The following is a 12,883-nucleotide window of genomic DNA, read 5'->3' as shown; positions in this document are numbered from 1 at the left end:
AAGCTGCTCTCATCCTATAATCTCACCAAATACTTGGATTCAACACTGGTGATACACAAAATAACCAAACGTAAACTTTCAAAGATGTGATGGAAGATGCTGATGATGAGGCTTCAGTTGTGGACAGGAACTACTCAAACAGAAATGCGTGCAGGAAATATTAGGATCATTCAAGGTAATGCTAAGTTGAATGCTTATCAAAAGCGGAGACTGACTTCTTGCAACTTACATAAGCACTGACCAAGTGTGACAAAGACATTGGTAGCATTGTTTACTTAAACAAGAAAAACATTAGCAGAGGATGAGGTAAAGAAGATAAAAGCACATTGTCAACAGTTCTCTTAAACACATCTTGCAGAGCGGAACCATGCCCAAAAGTCAAGACTGGCAGACATACATAAACAGTATATTTCAATCATTTCTTGGATAACTACAGTAGGGTATTAATACAGGACAAATTTTATGGATAGCAACTTCTTAAGTTTATTTTCACGACTGCTATGCTATGATTGTGACGTCATAAGCATTGTGGGGTCATGGGCAGAGTTAACAGTTAGCCTTGCTGTTCAGTTCAGCTCAGCCTGATGAGGGGGCTAGGATAAGCCCCGAAACGTCGTGAAAATAAACTCAAGAAGTTGCTATCCATAAAATTTGTCCTGTATTGCTACACCAACTTCTAAATGCCTTTGAAGAATCACATACAGTACGGTATGAATGTTATCAAATTGAGCAAACCTGGAGAGTTAGAAGCATTGTGTCGAGAGATCAGTCAATTAGATTCAGCATTATTTAAACTGATGTCAGGCTTAAAATACAGGACTTGCTAAAAATACAAGGAATACATTACTGTGTATTGTGGAACATGACCAAGATCTTATGAGGTTCTAATAAATTTTGATACATGATAACAAGGAAATATAAATAGATATTTCTTTAATACAAGAAACAAACAATGAACTCAGCTGTACATCCTGTTTTCTTGGATTAATACTTAGGGCACAGGTTGACATAATAGTGATATAGATAGTGGGCTTTCAGACAACATTCTGGTTTCTTAGTAACAGTTTTATATACCAGTATACAATACCAGAAGCTTGTCAAGAGAATAGCTCCTGTTCACTTCAGATTAAGCAAGGGGAACTTTCAACAACTGAAAGTGACAAATAAAACAAGAAATATACTATATAAAGTCAACAAAATCCAATTAAGAAATATAGCTTGCATACTCAAAGTGCACTACCTTGATTTCTTGAGCTAAATCACTACATATCAGCATAACAGCAATAGTATAATGAAAAAAAATATACCATTTCTAAATAAAAATTCACACGTTCTTAACCGATTGTTGAAAAGTCAAGAAATCATGTTCTTTTGTGCAGTTCATAACACAAAGTTCTTCACTGGAAACATACAATATATCAAATTTCTTTGTTATTCTATATCAAAGCATTGTTTCTTCAAATGAAAGGCTGTATCTGCCTAAAACAATTTTTCAAACAGCTTTCTAACTGGTCTTCATCATAAATCACTTCATATAAACACACTCAGGACAGCTTTGTTTCATTGCTTTAAGACAAGAACTGACAAACAATGCGATAACAAAATAATCAAAACAAACTAACTCTGTCCCAATTTGTCGTAAGGACTGCCTGACAACATATTGCAGCATATCATCCCACTTCTCAATGCCATAAACAGCTAAAACACTTTTAGATGTGTAAATGTTGGCTGTACATGAACCAGTGCCCTTAAGCTTTGGACTTGTAACTTAACATTAAATATGTTGATTAAACAGAACAGCACAAAACCTAAATAAAAGACATCTTGCTGGAAAGCATTACGTTTGAGAAAGCATTACACTCCTCTGGCCATGAGTTTCAAATCCAAAAGTCATTTCAAGGAATGCAACTAAAACTATAATTAGGCAAAAATGTTAAGAAGCATACAGCTACAAGACCAAACACAATATCAGTCCTCCTATGCTGGAGGTAGGTAAATTAGTGGAGTTCATTCTCCTGTACCATAATTATTAATAAACAACTACTGTAGCAAAGACAATATCTGATGTTATCTTGAGCCAGTATTTGTATTAAACATCACACTTTGATCAATTGACATACTAAGTATTCCAAAACATTTGTTATCACAATTAAGATGGAAAATTCACATCTCTGTGAAGCCATCATATACAAAGAAAGTTACAGGAAAATAGCACACTGAAATGACATTAGCACAATAAATGGTATTTTCAGGTAATGACTGACACTACTTTCCTGGAGAATATTATGTCCAAGTATTCACCCAAAACATCACTGCCATAACCTCTTTAAATATTCATTCCTTAACAATTGCTTAACACTGAACTTCTATACAATTGTTAAGTTATAAGGACGGATAAAAGAAACTTAACAATTTATTTGCAAAAAAGCTTCTTATTTAATTGGACTTGGATCTGCTTGGGCAATACATACTATTCTGTACAAAACCTCTCAGGGATCCTGGTTGTAAAGGTTGCTAGGCAGTAGTCAATCACATAACTAGAAGATTGGCTTCATGTTTCCTTGTGTTCCTAAATGTTTTGTTTGTTTTCTCCTTGTTTTCCATTGGCTTTATTTTCCCAAGTACATCACAATTATTAACATAACACTATCATTCTATTTCATAAGATTCTCAGATATATGCTAACTTTTCTTCATAGTGATCTTCCCTCTAGTAAAGCCAATCCAGTCCCTCAGCTGTCAGGGTGTGTTTATGGTATGCATATATCTACAGCTGATCGTTGCACATTCGTCAAGCTGGAGACGTGCAATCAGTTCCCCACATTGGTACAATGTTTGAAACTCATTCCTAGTCTTCCCTTGCATGATATTGGCAACGGCAGCATTGGAGCATCTTCACTCATGTTTCCTTCCACTTGTGAAACAGACCAACAACCAGTATGCATACATTAGCCTTATGACAAAGCAATTTATTAATGTTTATGTTTATTAATTACTCAAAAGAAGTTAGGCATCACCGGCTTCCTTTAATACTACATTCTCCTTCATATTGTACTTTGAACTTGTCTGCCACTTTGGGTATGACTAGGGTGTGCACTTTCTGTCCATGTTTTCGATAGACTTACTAAATCATGACTTGGTGACTCTTGGATTTGTTTTTTTGAAGGGCATTAAAAGCAATGGACATGAGCATAAGATATTTGGGACATCAAGTTCAACTTGTTTATTTGTTAAACAGGACATTATTACTTCTTCCTGTGATTGAAAGAGTAAGAAGGAACTTTGACACGCTGTGAGCATATATATTAAAGAAGAAACAAATTCCTCATCATAGAGAATGCTTGCAGATCGATTTGCAAAACAATGACAGCATACATGCATAAACATTCAAATTCAATTTCCATTCAAATAATTTTCAAAATAACTTGGCTATGTTAATCAGTATGGAATCAGTTTCTGAAGTTAATAAAATGTCTGACACTGACTTTTAAGTTTATTGATGTATAAACATACTTCATTTGATCTTTCTCAACAAGAACAGAGACTCTTTATTAGGCAATTTCAACATAAATTAAGTTAGTAGACAAACTGAGATCGACATGGTTTTAACTGTCATGATTAAATAACATATTTGAGATGCTACTAGGGTGAAGTAAGGTAGAAGTATTTTTAGAGAAACAAAACTCTGGGACAATATAAGAAAAGTGTAACTGGGACTCAAGTTCGATGCAAGTTAGACACTTAAAAGTAAACCTTTCATATTTTGTTGAGACACAAGAAATATCTCAGAACCTTAATAAAAAGACTTGCATCAACTCTTATATCTGCATTCAAATAACACTGCTGTGTACATGAATTCAACTTTACTAATATTCCATCACCCTTTTAATTGCAGATGGACTGACAAAACTACCAACTTTTACATATCATTGTGATAAATCCCTAACAACTTATTCAGTTGGAAACAAACAGAAAGACTTCGTATGGCATCCAGTTGATTGCACTGCCCGAACTCTAGCAGGTCATCTAACTTGCTACTAAGGTACTGATTTCACCTCGACTGAGGCTCAGTATATACACAACTGCCAATGACTATGTACAATGAACAAACACACTGGTACTCTAGAAAAAGCAAAATGATGAATTCAGTCAGCTTTAATGTTTCATGGATATTTACATTTTGCAGCTAGCAAATGCAGTGAGCTAGCCAGATTCCTGTGTATTGTTTACATATACAACAATATTCACAAACATAAAACAAGAGAAAACAGTCTAAATTTTCCATAATGTCTAACAGTGTAATATTTCCTCCGTCATTCAATAACCAGACTATAGAATTTACTGTGACAAACTGAACAAGAGTAAATAGTTTTCTGAACTTCAAACTCCTGAAATTGGCAGTCTGTAGTTACCTCCAATTAGTATTAACTTAGACATCTGTATAAACTACTGGCCCATTGTACACGCGAATATCAAGCTGCCCATACTTAAACACAGGCTTATGTTCAGTGCAGTGCAAACTCTGCTTTGCTGAATGGCACCAATGTGGTTAGTGCAAATTTTGCATCAGTCATCTTTGAACAGCAGATTAACTGCAGCAAGTAAGTGGATAAGGCAATCTGATATATGTAAGAAAATGTCTTTTGAGAGATTTCATTTCAAACGGTAATTTGCAGATGAATTAATTGATAAGATTAAGTAACCACAGGAATACGTAGGCATAAGCAGGCATGGCCTCGTTCCGTAATGATACCACTTAACTATACAGTATGATAATCTTAAATTGCGTTTTCACATCAAAAACAAACATTTCCTACATTTGAAATTGATGCCACATGGCAGAGAAATTAAATATATATATATATATAGATACAGATATATATATATATATATATACATCATTCATATCACTGCTAGTCATGAATTAGCAATGTCATGTCACACGATTAATTCAACTACCTGAAATGGGCACTGCAATAAATCTGGGAAAAAGGGGCTATTGAGGGTATGGATACACATTCCTGTCTTCAGTTTGGACAGACATGTTATCATATAAATACAGTCTAAGTAAACATATCCTCAGTACTTTTCGTTACACTCCACCACTGAGTCTAACAAAACCTTATGGGAGGTTGCGTCAAGTAACCTTTGAGATTGACCAATCAAAACACAGCTTACCAAATCGCGAAAGTACACATTCGCACATCCCTTTTGAACTTTTTATCTCGAAAAGGTTCGTACCCGAATGATTCCGAATGCTATGTAGCATACGATCACTTCCGGGTGATGCACATGGTGTACGTAGAGCCATGACAAGGCTGAGTAAACAGTCGCTGAAAATAGTGTTTTTGACAATATTCAAGGATGTTATTTTGTGGAAACATTAGCTAATGGTAACCATGTCAACAGAAACCCCAAAGCGTATATACTGCAGGTCAAATAGTTGTGTTATATGCTGATTTTTGTTTGTGGAGAGATCTGTGTGGGTGACCTGAATATTTTGAAAGTCCCTAAATAGTAGCCGTTGTCTGATTGGTTAAATCTATTTAACTGTCTCGCATTTGACTGGACTGTCATTGCTTGCTCAAAGGTTACCTGACGCGACCTTCTACTAGGTTTTGTTAGACTCTGTGGTGGAGTGAAACGAAATTTACTTAGACTGCATGTAAATAGTATGTATATTTCATGTTTGTATTGTACATAATACAATATATAACAGTGTACGTCATGACCATGTTTATCATGTCAACAACATGTCAATATCAAGTATATTACATGACAGAAATGTACATTAATATAAAGCAGAAGAGTGTTTGTTCTTAAAACCATGTACATAGGATGTCGATGTCATGTATTTTACATGCGAATATTGTACATTAATACAATGTAGAAGATGATCAACTCCTTGGCCATACACATGTCTGCAATAACTGCTCATAACTCATGGTCATTTTCATAGCATGTCAATATCTTATTTATAATCCCTGCACAATGTCCAGATATGATAGATCTCTCTATCACATACCATGATATAACACACCAATATCATGTATACAAAATGTTGATCACATCAAATTCATGAAACTACATGCATATTCCACTCCAACATCATATATATCCCGTGTCATTATGATACATCTGCCATGTCAATATCATGTATATTCCATTTCAATACCACACCTCTAATCTGACCTGACATACACATTAACCTGCATCACACTTAACAAATAAATGTATATATTCTTTGTATTCACAGATTATAAAGCCCCTGCCAGGCTGGTTCTGTCTTTGTTTTGGTTAGCTGAGGTATTCCATTTCTTTCCTGGTTGGGACTATTGGGGTCTGTTTTACTCCGTGCTTGTCAAACAAAGAGCGTAAGGCAGCTTATTTGGTGTAAACTCCTGTCAGTAGAATTGAGGGCTGCTGAAACAAAACGAAAAACAAATATTTTGAATGAGTTCTGTTAACGCTGTCATATCATGGTGTCAGTTACAAGGGAGACCAGGCATTAGTCAATTACCAGTACTGGCAATTCAAAATGAAGGTAGCATGTGGTTCTGTTAGACCGTCTCAAAGTCCCTGAACCACATTATTTCCCCACTGTTTAGCAATTTGTCTAGAATTTGTACTTTACCAAGAAAGTGTAATCCCAAACATGACAAATGTTACACATGTTCATGACTGTCATGGCCTATCTGATCAACGTTATAAAAATGACAGAATTGGGTGTTCTTTATTATAAGTTTAACGTTATTTTTCAGGGCATTATCATTTGCAGGAGCCCAATATTATAGCTGAAATGAATAGAATTTTTAATAAAATAAGAATAAAAAACAATGGCATCAATTTTGAAGCATTTACTGTTAACAACAAACGATGGAGGTCACTGACACACTTTTTACAAATATAGACATGTCATAGAAAAACACAGATGATGTCATCATTGAGAGTGATGACACTGACCTTGACCATTGCCCATACTACCAGCTGCCATTGTTTTCGGTGCTCAGCAACGTTAGACTTCAAGTGGATATTTTCATTACTGTATGTTGTAATTTATGGTACAATTGTTATGGTTGGCACTGGGAAGAAAGTACATACTGGCGCAGGTACATGTGACGAATGTGAGTCAGATATATCGTCAAAAGTGAACCCAAGTTCAAAAGAGCCCTTGGTGATTGTACTTCCACAGCTCAGCTTGTTATTATGTCATCTAACAACGGGCTTGATAATGGATTGTCTGCAAGCATTTTGCAGGCATTATCAAGTTACAGTGTCATTTCTGATAATGTGTGAGCGTTTTAATGATATTTCTATCCATTTTAAATATAAAGCTTGTTAGAAGCAATATTTATGATCACTGAATATGCCCTTCCTCAATAGGCCGACCTGGTTTACAGCTGACAGATCTGAACTGTCGTGTATTGGTGCAAAATGGTTTAAACAACTGGATGGCAAACAGATTCCAGATCTGACCACTCCAGCTAACTGCCAGCTTCTGTTTCCCAATAACCCACCTTGCATGACCTTCAGCAATATTCACCTGAATCATCCATCCGAGATTACCGGGTTTTCTGGCTGATGGTTGTTACAGACGTCAGCTCTCGCTGACTCCTTCGACAGACCTGTTGAAACGGCAGCCTCCTTAATCTGAAGAGGAAATAGAAAATCTTCAGTATCTGCCATCTTGGTAGCGAGTCACTAAGTTTGGATTTACACAAATATTTATGAAGGAGAACAACGTACACTGTACATGTAACCATTTGTGAAAACAACTCTGGTTCATTTTAATTCTGTAGCAGTAATGTCTGAACTAGGTAACTGGAACCTCAAACACACTAACTATCAGTATCAGCTCCCCACAACTTGGGTGGAAAGATGTGACAAACACGATCAGGTGGTCAGGCTCAATGACTCGCTTGACACATGTAATCCTATCCCAAATTACTTAGACTGATGCTCATGCTGTTAATCATTGGGTTGTCTGGTCCCAACTTGAAACTTCATACAGCAAACAGTGTAGTCTTTGGGAACCCCTATATTACAGCAATAGACAGAATCATATACGGCTGAGGGAGTGAGAATCGTGGTACCTACCTGTCTGATGTACTCTTGGCAGTCCTTCTTGGCCTGCATCACCAGGTCAGCCTGACCTTTCAACACTCGGATGTTCCATGCAAAGTTCTCTGTTGCCTGTGTAGGAAGTTTGAAAATATTTTCTCATGTTTGGTGCATTTACAAAAAGTGAGTAAGTTAAGATTTAACATCACATAAGCAATATTTCAGCCATATTGTGACAAGAACACATGCAATATTGAAATCAAATATGTGTATACTATAAAAACCTGTGGTCAAAGCACAGTGAAACAACTACAATATCACAGTTACAACTAAAACTAGTATAGAAAGTTAAAACTAATAACACTATTTGGACAGTACAGTGTAAAAACTGGGTACAGATCACCAACAGCTGAAGGTACATCACTATACTAGGGATCATGGGGACTGACAGTACTTTTACTACCTGCAATGGACCCTAGTTGGATATATATCGACTCTTCAGCTGCTGGTGACTATGGTCAAATTTAGCTCAAATTAAAATCACAAAAATATGTTTATAACAGCTGATAAATTTAAATATCTGTTGAATGTTTTGGGACTTGCTTACCCTCTCAGGAGGGCTACAATTTTAAAATACTTCAACATCATTTGAGTGTACAGCCACAAACAAACTCAGTCACTAATCTAAACTATCAACAATAAAATATTTACCTATGTACAAATCATTTCACGAATGTAATGCTTCTAAAATGCAACAATTAAATGAGAACTGTTACTAGTAAAAAGATCCTTCATAGTTCATGATTTGAAACAGGTTTCCCTTGTAATGAAATATTCAACAGTCAAACAGGACATGCTTCACTGAGATTCTTGCATCACAAGGGATACAGAACTGAGGATTTTGCCTTTCAATGAATATTCGTGAGTATATCTTGTATGACCAATGCGACATATAGCAAGAAGACCTCATCATATCTTGACTAACAGCCCAAGCAGGTGTAACCGATATAGTGTTTTATTTCATGTAACTTATTAATACCTACTTGGGTCTCCCAGTTCTGCATCTGATCATGAATGTAGGTTCTCATGCTAACTTTGTAACCAGAGTATGAAATAAGAAGTGCCGTCACAGATTTGTTGGGTGCTGGCTTGACTGTAAAATCAGCCATTGTGTTCCCGAAAATGCCAACATGACTGGGTAACCAACAAAAAACGATGTCGCACTGGCCAGTAGCAAGATGACAGGTTCATTTACAAAAGAGCAATACAGCAAGTATCAGGGATTTATTGAAAGTAGCCCCGAGGTTGACGTTTGTTTGCAATAAGTGACTGCCAAAATTTGAAACTGAATTAAAACATTTTTGCAATTCTTAAAGGGGCACTGATGAGGAGCAATTTCCGTGAACTGGATGAAACTTTTGTTATTGTTTTTCTCCCGTGAGTACCCGGATGATATCCCAGAACTCGTGACTGGTTCGTGACCTCTGTATGCGCAACTGATAGCTTAATTATAGACAGATCAAGTAAGGCGCAGTCATTTTTACTTCATTACAAATGTATTATGAAAACAAATGAAACATTTTGAAGGTTAATCATCTGCCAGTGGTAGAAATGGTAAAAAAATATTAGGACGGAAAGAAAACGAAGTCAATGTACGTCTCTATATTTTGCCTCATAACCCTAATTAGTTTATTGTCATATTCGTATGATTTTGAAAATTAATAAATTAACACATGGTCTGCTTATACTTATAGTAAATTTCTAACACAACAGCAACATTTATACGTTGTATAGATTGCCAATGTGGATCCTATTTCACACACATACGCGATCAAGTGTGTGTTTTCCGTCATATAGATTCTGCTGAATGCTACAACAAATAAATTAAAACAAAATGCGAATAATGAATGTAAACCAGACTAATTTTTCAGCAACAATGTCAGGCTACTACCTTGTTCAGGAATGTATCCATCAATATCCACATAAAAGCAACCGTATTCCATTCATCTGCAGCTGGTAAATAATCCTGCTCTGTGTCTTACAACAGGCTAATTTGCGAAAAGGTAACACATTGTTTCACGTCTTTCACATTGGTGAAAACCTGATAACCTCTCATTGGTCACCCAAGATAGCACACCTGGCAACTAATTGTATGATGTCCACCATTCTAAGTAATTTAGTTAACCAATAATGAACAATCAATCAATCAATCAATCAATGCAGGGGTGGTTAATTCTTTAAAGGTAGGATATTGTTTTTACACTGGCACTTTACGACAGGGTGTAGTCAGTATAAATTAGTACATCTACACACACTGCCTTTTGACAAACCTGCTAGAAGATAAAAGTAATTAATCAATCAGGGTGTTATCGGTTAATCCTTTGATCAATGTTTGTTTTTGTAACTCAGCTGATAAACCCTCTTGCATCACTTACATGCACATATTACATAACATGCAATACATTTGCCATTATAGACCTTAATTTATAATGTTCAGTATTTACTCCAGACAGGCGAAATGCCAAATGGGAACCTTTGTTGAGTAACCGAAGTGGTGTTACTACTAATTATACCTGTTATAAATTCATTAATGGACAGAATCCACAGAATGATGACAAATAACATGTGTAGGTTTACACCATCAAATGCGAGTTACAGCAAGGAAGAGATTGCGAGTTTCAGCAAGGAAGATGCAATCTCTATGTCACATGCAGCCTGAAAACACTTATGGGCCGAACCAGTTTGAGGATACCAACGGAACTTTGTTACATAAGGAATACATACAGGCATTTGCTGTGTACTTGGGTAAACAGGTGTAATAAGTTTGTTTTTTTTTACGTAAGAAAATTTTCACATTTCTCTACCAAAGGCAAAGTCATCATCTTTTGTTTACGAAGTCAAATAAATCAACCGTGTGTTTTTATTATCATAAATGATAAACCAGGGTAACTACCATAGGTACCAAATATTTACGTACGATATTTGCTATCACAGCTGAACCAACACTGAAAACTACCTGAATATAAAGCGTTGTAATCTTTCAGACTGAAACAAATGACTTGCTACGTGCTTGTAGACATCATATTTTCACGCAACATGATTAAATATCGAGGTTAAAAACACAGAAACAGGAACAAGTTGGATCAGACACTATACCATCCAAGCATCCGAAAAAAACTACACTGCTGGGGTATTTTGTTACGATCAGACAAGGAATACCATGGATATTTTGAAATAATGGCATATGATGGGCATCCGGCCTCCTGACTGTTTAGGTGAAGAAATTCTGCTAATATGGACAGGAGCCCCAGTCCCTTTGTCCGTCACGGTCGAGGGAGCGGGCGCTGACCAATTTGCAGTTTGGTTTCATAATCAGACCGCTGGCGAGAAACATTATTTGCTCCACATCAGTGCCCCTTTAAGCTTAGGAAAATAAGGATACTAAATAAATTTTAATCTTGAGGAATGTTTAAATAGTACTTAAAATAGAGCTACTAGTCATATGGGGTACTGGTGCATGTTTTGTGCTGCAACCATCTCTCCAAGATTTAGAAATCTGCAAGTTATATCAGCTATTGTGAAACAAACATTGGAAGTTACATGTTCACCACCTTCGTAAATAAAACGACAAACAGTTTGTGCGTGTTGACACACCAGGAATCATGATCACCGAGTCAAACCATTAAAAAACGGATTCTGGCATGCCAAGGGGCTGCAACTCTGTTCAGCAAATTTCACAACATATATGCTATCAACAAAAAGCAAACAAGCAGCAACTGACTCACCTTGGTCAACTTCTTGCTCTTCAGTCCAGCTTGTACACACACATTCTCCAGGTCCTCATGCCATTCCATCCCAGCTCTCTGACAATGCAGCAACTACAACAACAACACCAGCTTCATCTCAGCAGCAGACTTGCTAAGTCATGTTCTAGGACAATTCTAAGTCTCACAGAGTTACCATGTATATTTTTGGATGAGTGAGTAGAGTTTCACACCTCAGACAGAATATTTCTACTGTGTGATGTTGGCTGATATGTTCTGAATTTAGGCCCAGCAAAACCATGGATAGATACTCTGACCAAACATCAACTCCCTTGGGACACACTGATCAGTAATCTAAGGACAGGATGATATGCAATCAGTTTGGAGCCACCCAATCCACATTAGTCAGCTCCTAATACATGTAATCTGACTGGTTGATCATTTTGTTCTTCAACACAGCATTAAGCAAAATTCCAGCTACATGGCACCATCTGAATCATATTCTACATTCTAGTGATTGATATTATTATGACCAATGCAAGTACGGGGCTATGACATTACAACAAGTCACCATTCTTGTGATTGATTTCACATTCTAGTGATTGATATTATGACCAACAAACCACAGCACGGGACTATGACATTACAATAAGTCACCATTCTTGTGATTGATTTCACATTCTAGTGATTGATGTTATGACCAACAAACCACAGCACGGGACTATGACATTACAATAAGTCACCATTCTTGTGATTGATTTCACATTCTAGTGATTGATGTTATGACCAACAAACCACAGCACGGGACTATGACATTACAATAAGTCACCATTCTTGTGATTGATTTCACATTCTAGTGATTGATGTTATGACCAACAAACCACAGCACGGGACTATGACATTACAATAAGTCACCATTCTTGTGATTGATTTCACATTCTAGTGATTGATGTTATGACCAACAAACCACAGCACGGGACTATGACATTACAATAAGTCACCATTCTAGTGATTGATATTATGTCCAATAATGCAAGCATGGGGCTATGGGATTGAAAC

At 36.4% G+C, this 12,883-nt stretch overlaps 1 protein-coding gene across 1 annotated transcript in view; it reads right to left on the bottom strand.

Annotated features, from left to right (window-relative positions):
• Positions 1 to 6,286: 6,286 nt before the first annotated feature.
• LOC137261204 (inactive phospholipase C-like protein 2) overlaps positions 6,287 to 12,883 on the bottom strand; it is a 205,499-nt gene continuing 198,902 nt past the window's right edge. The window contains exons 24-27 of the mRNA XM_067798913.1: positions 11,846 to 11,938; positions 8,097 to 8,192; positions 7,543 to 7,649; positions 6,287 to 6,419 (exon numbers count right to left, since the gene is read on the bottom strand). Coding sequence (XP_067655014.1) covers positions 7,548 to 7,649; positions 8,097 to 8,192; positions 11,846 to 11,938 — 291 coding nt within the window. The 3' untranslated portion in view covers positions 6,287 to 6,419; positions 7,543 to 7,547. The remainder of the gene's footprint in view (positions 6,420 to 7,542; positions 7,650 to 8,096; positions 8,193 to 11,845; positions 11,939 to 12,883) is intronic.

This window comes from Haliotis asinina, chromosome 14, assembly GCF_037392515.1.
Source record: "Haliotis asinina isolate JCU_RB_2024 chromosome 14, JCU_Hal_asi_v2, whole genome shotgun sequence".
NCBI lineage: Eukaryota > Metazoa > Mollusca > Gastropoda > Lepetellida > Haliotidae > Haliotis > Haliotis asinina.
The sequence above is the reverse complement of the archived record's forward strand: the minus strand, read 5'-3'. Positions and strand labels throughout refer to the sequence as shown.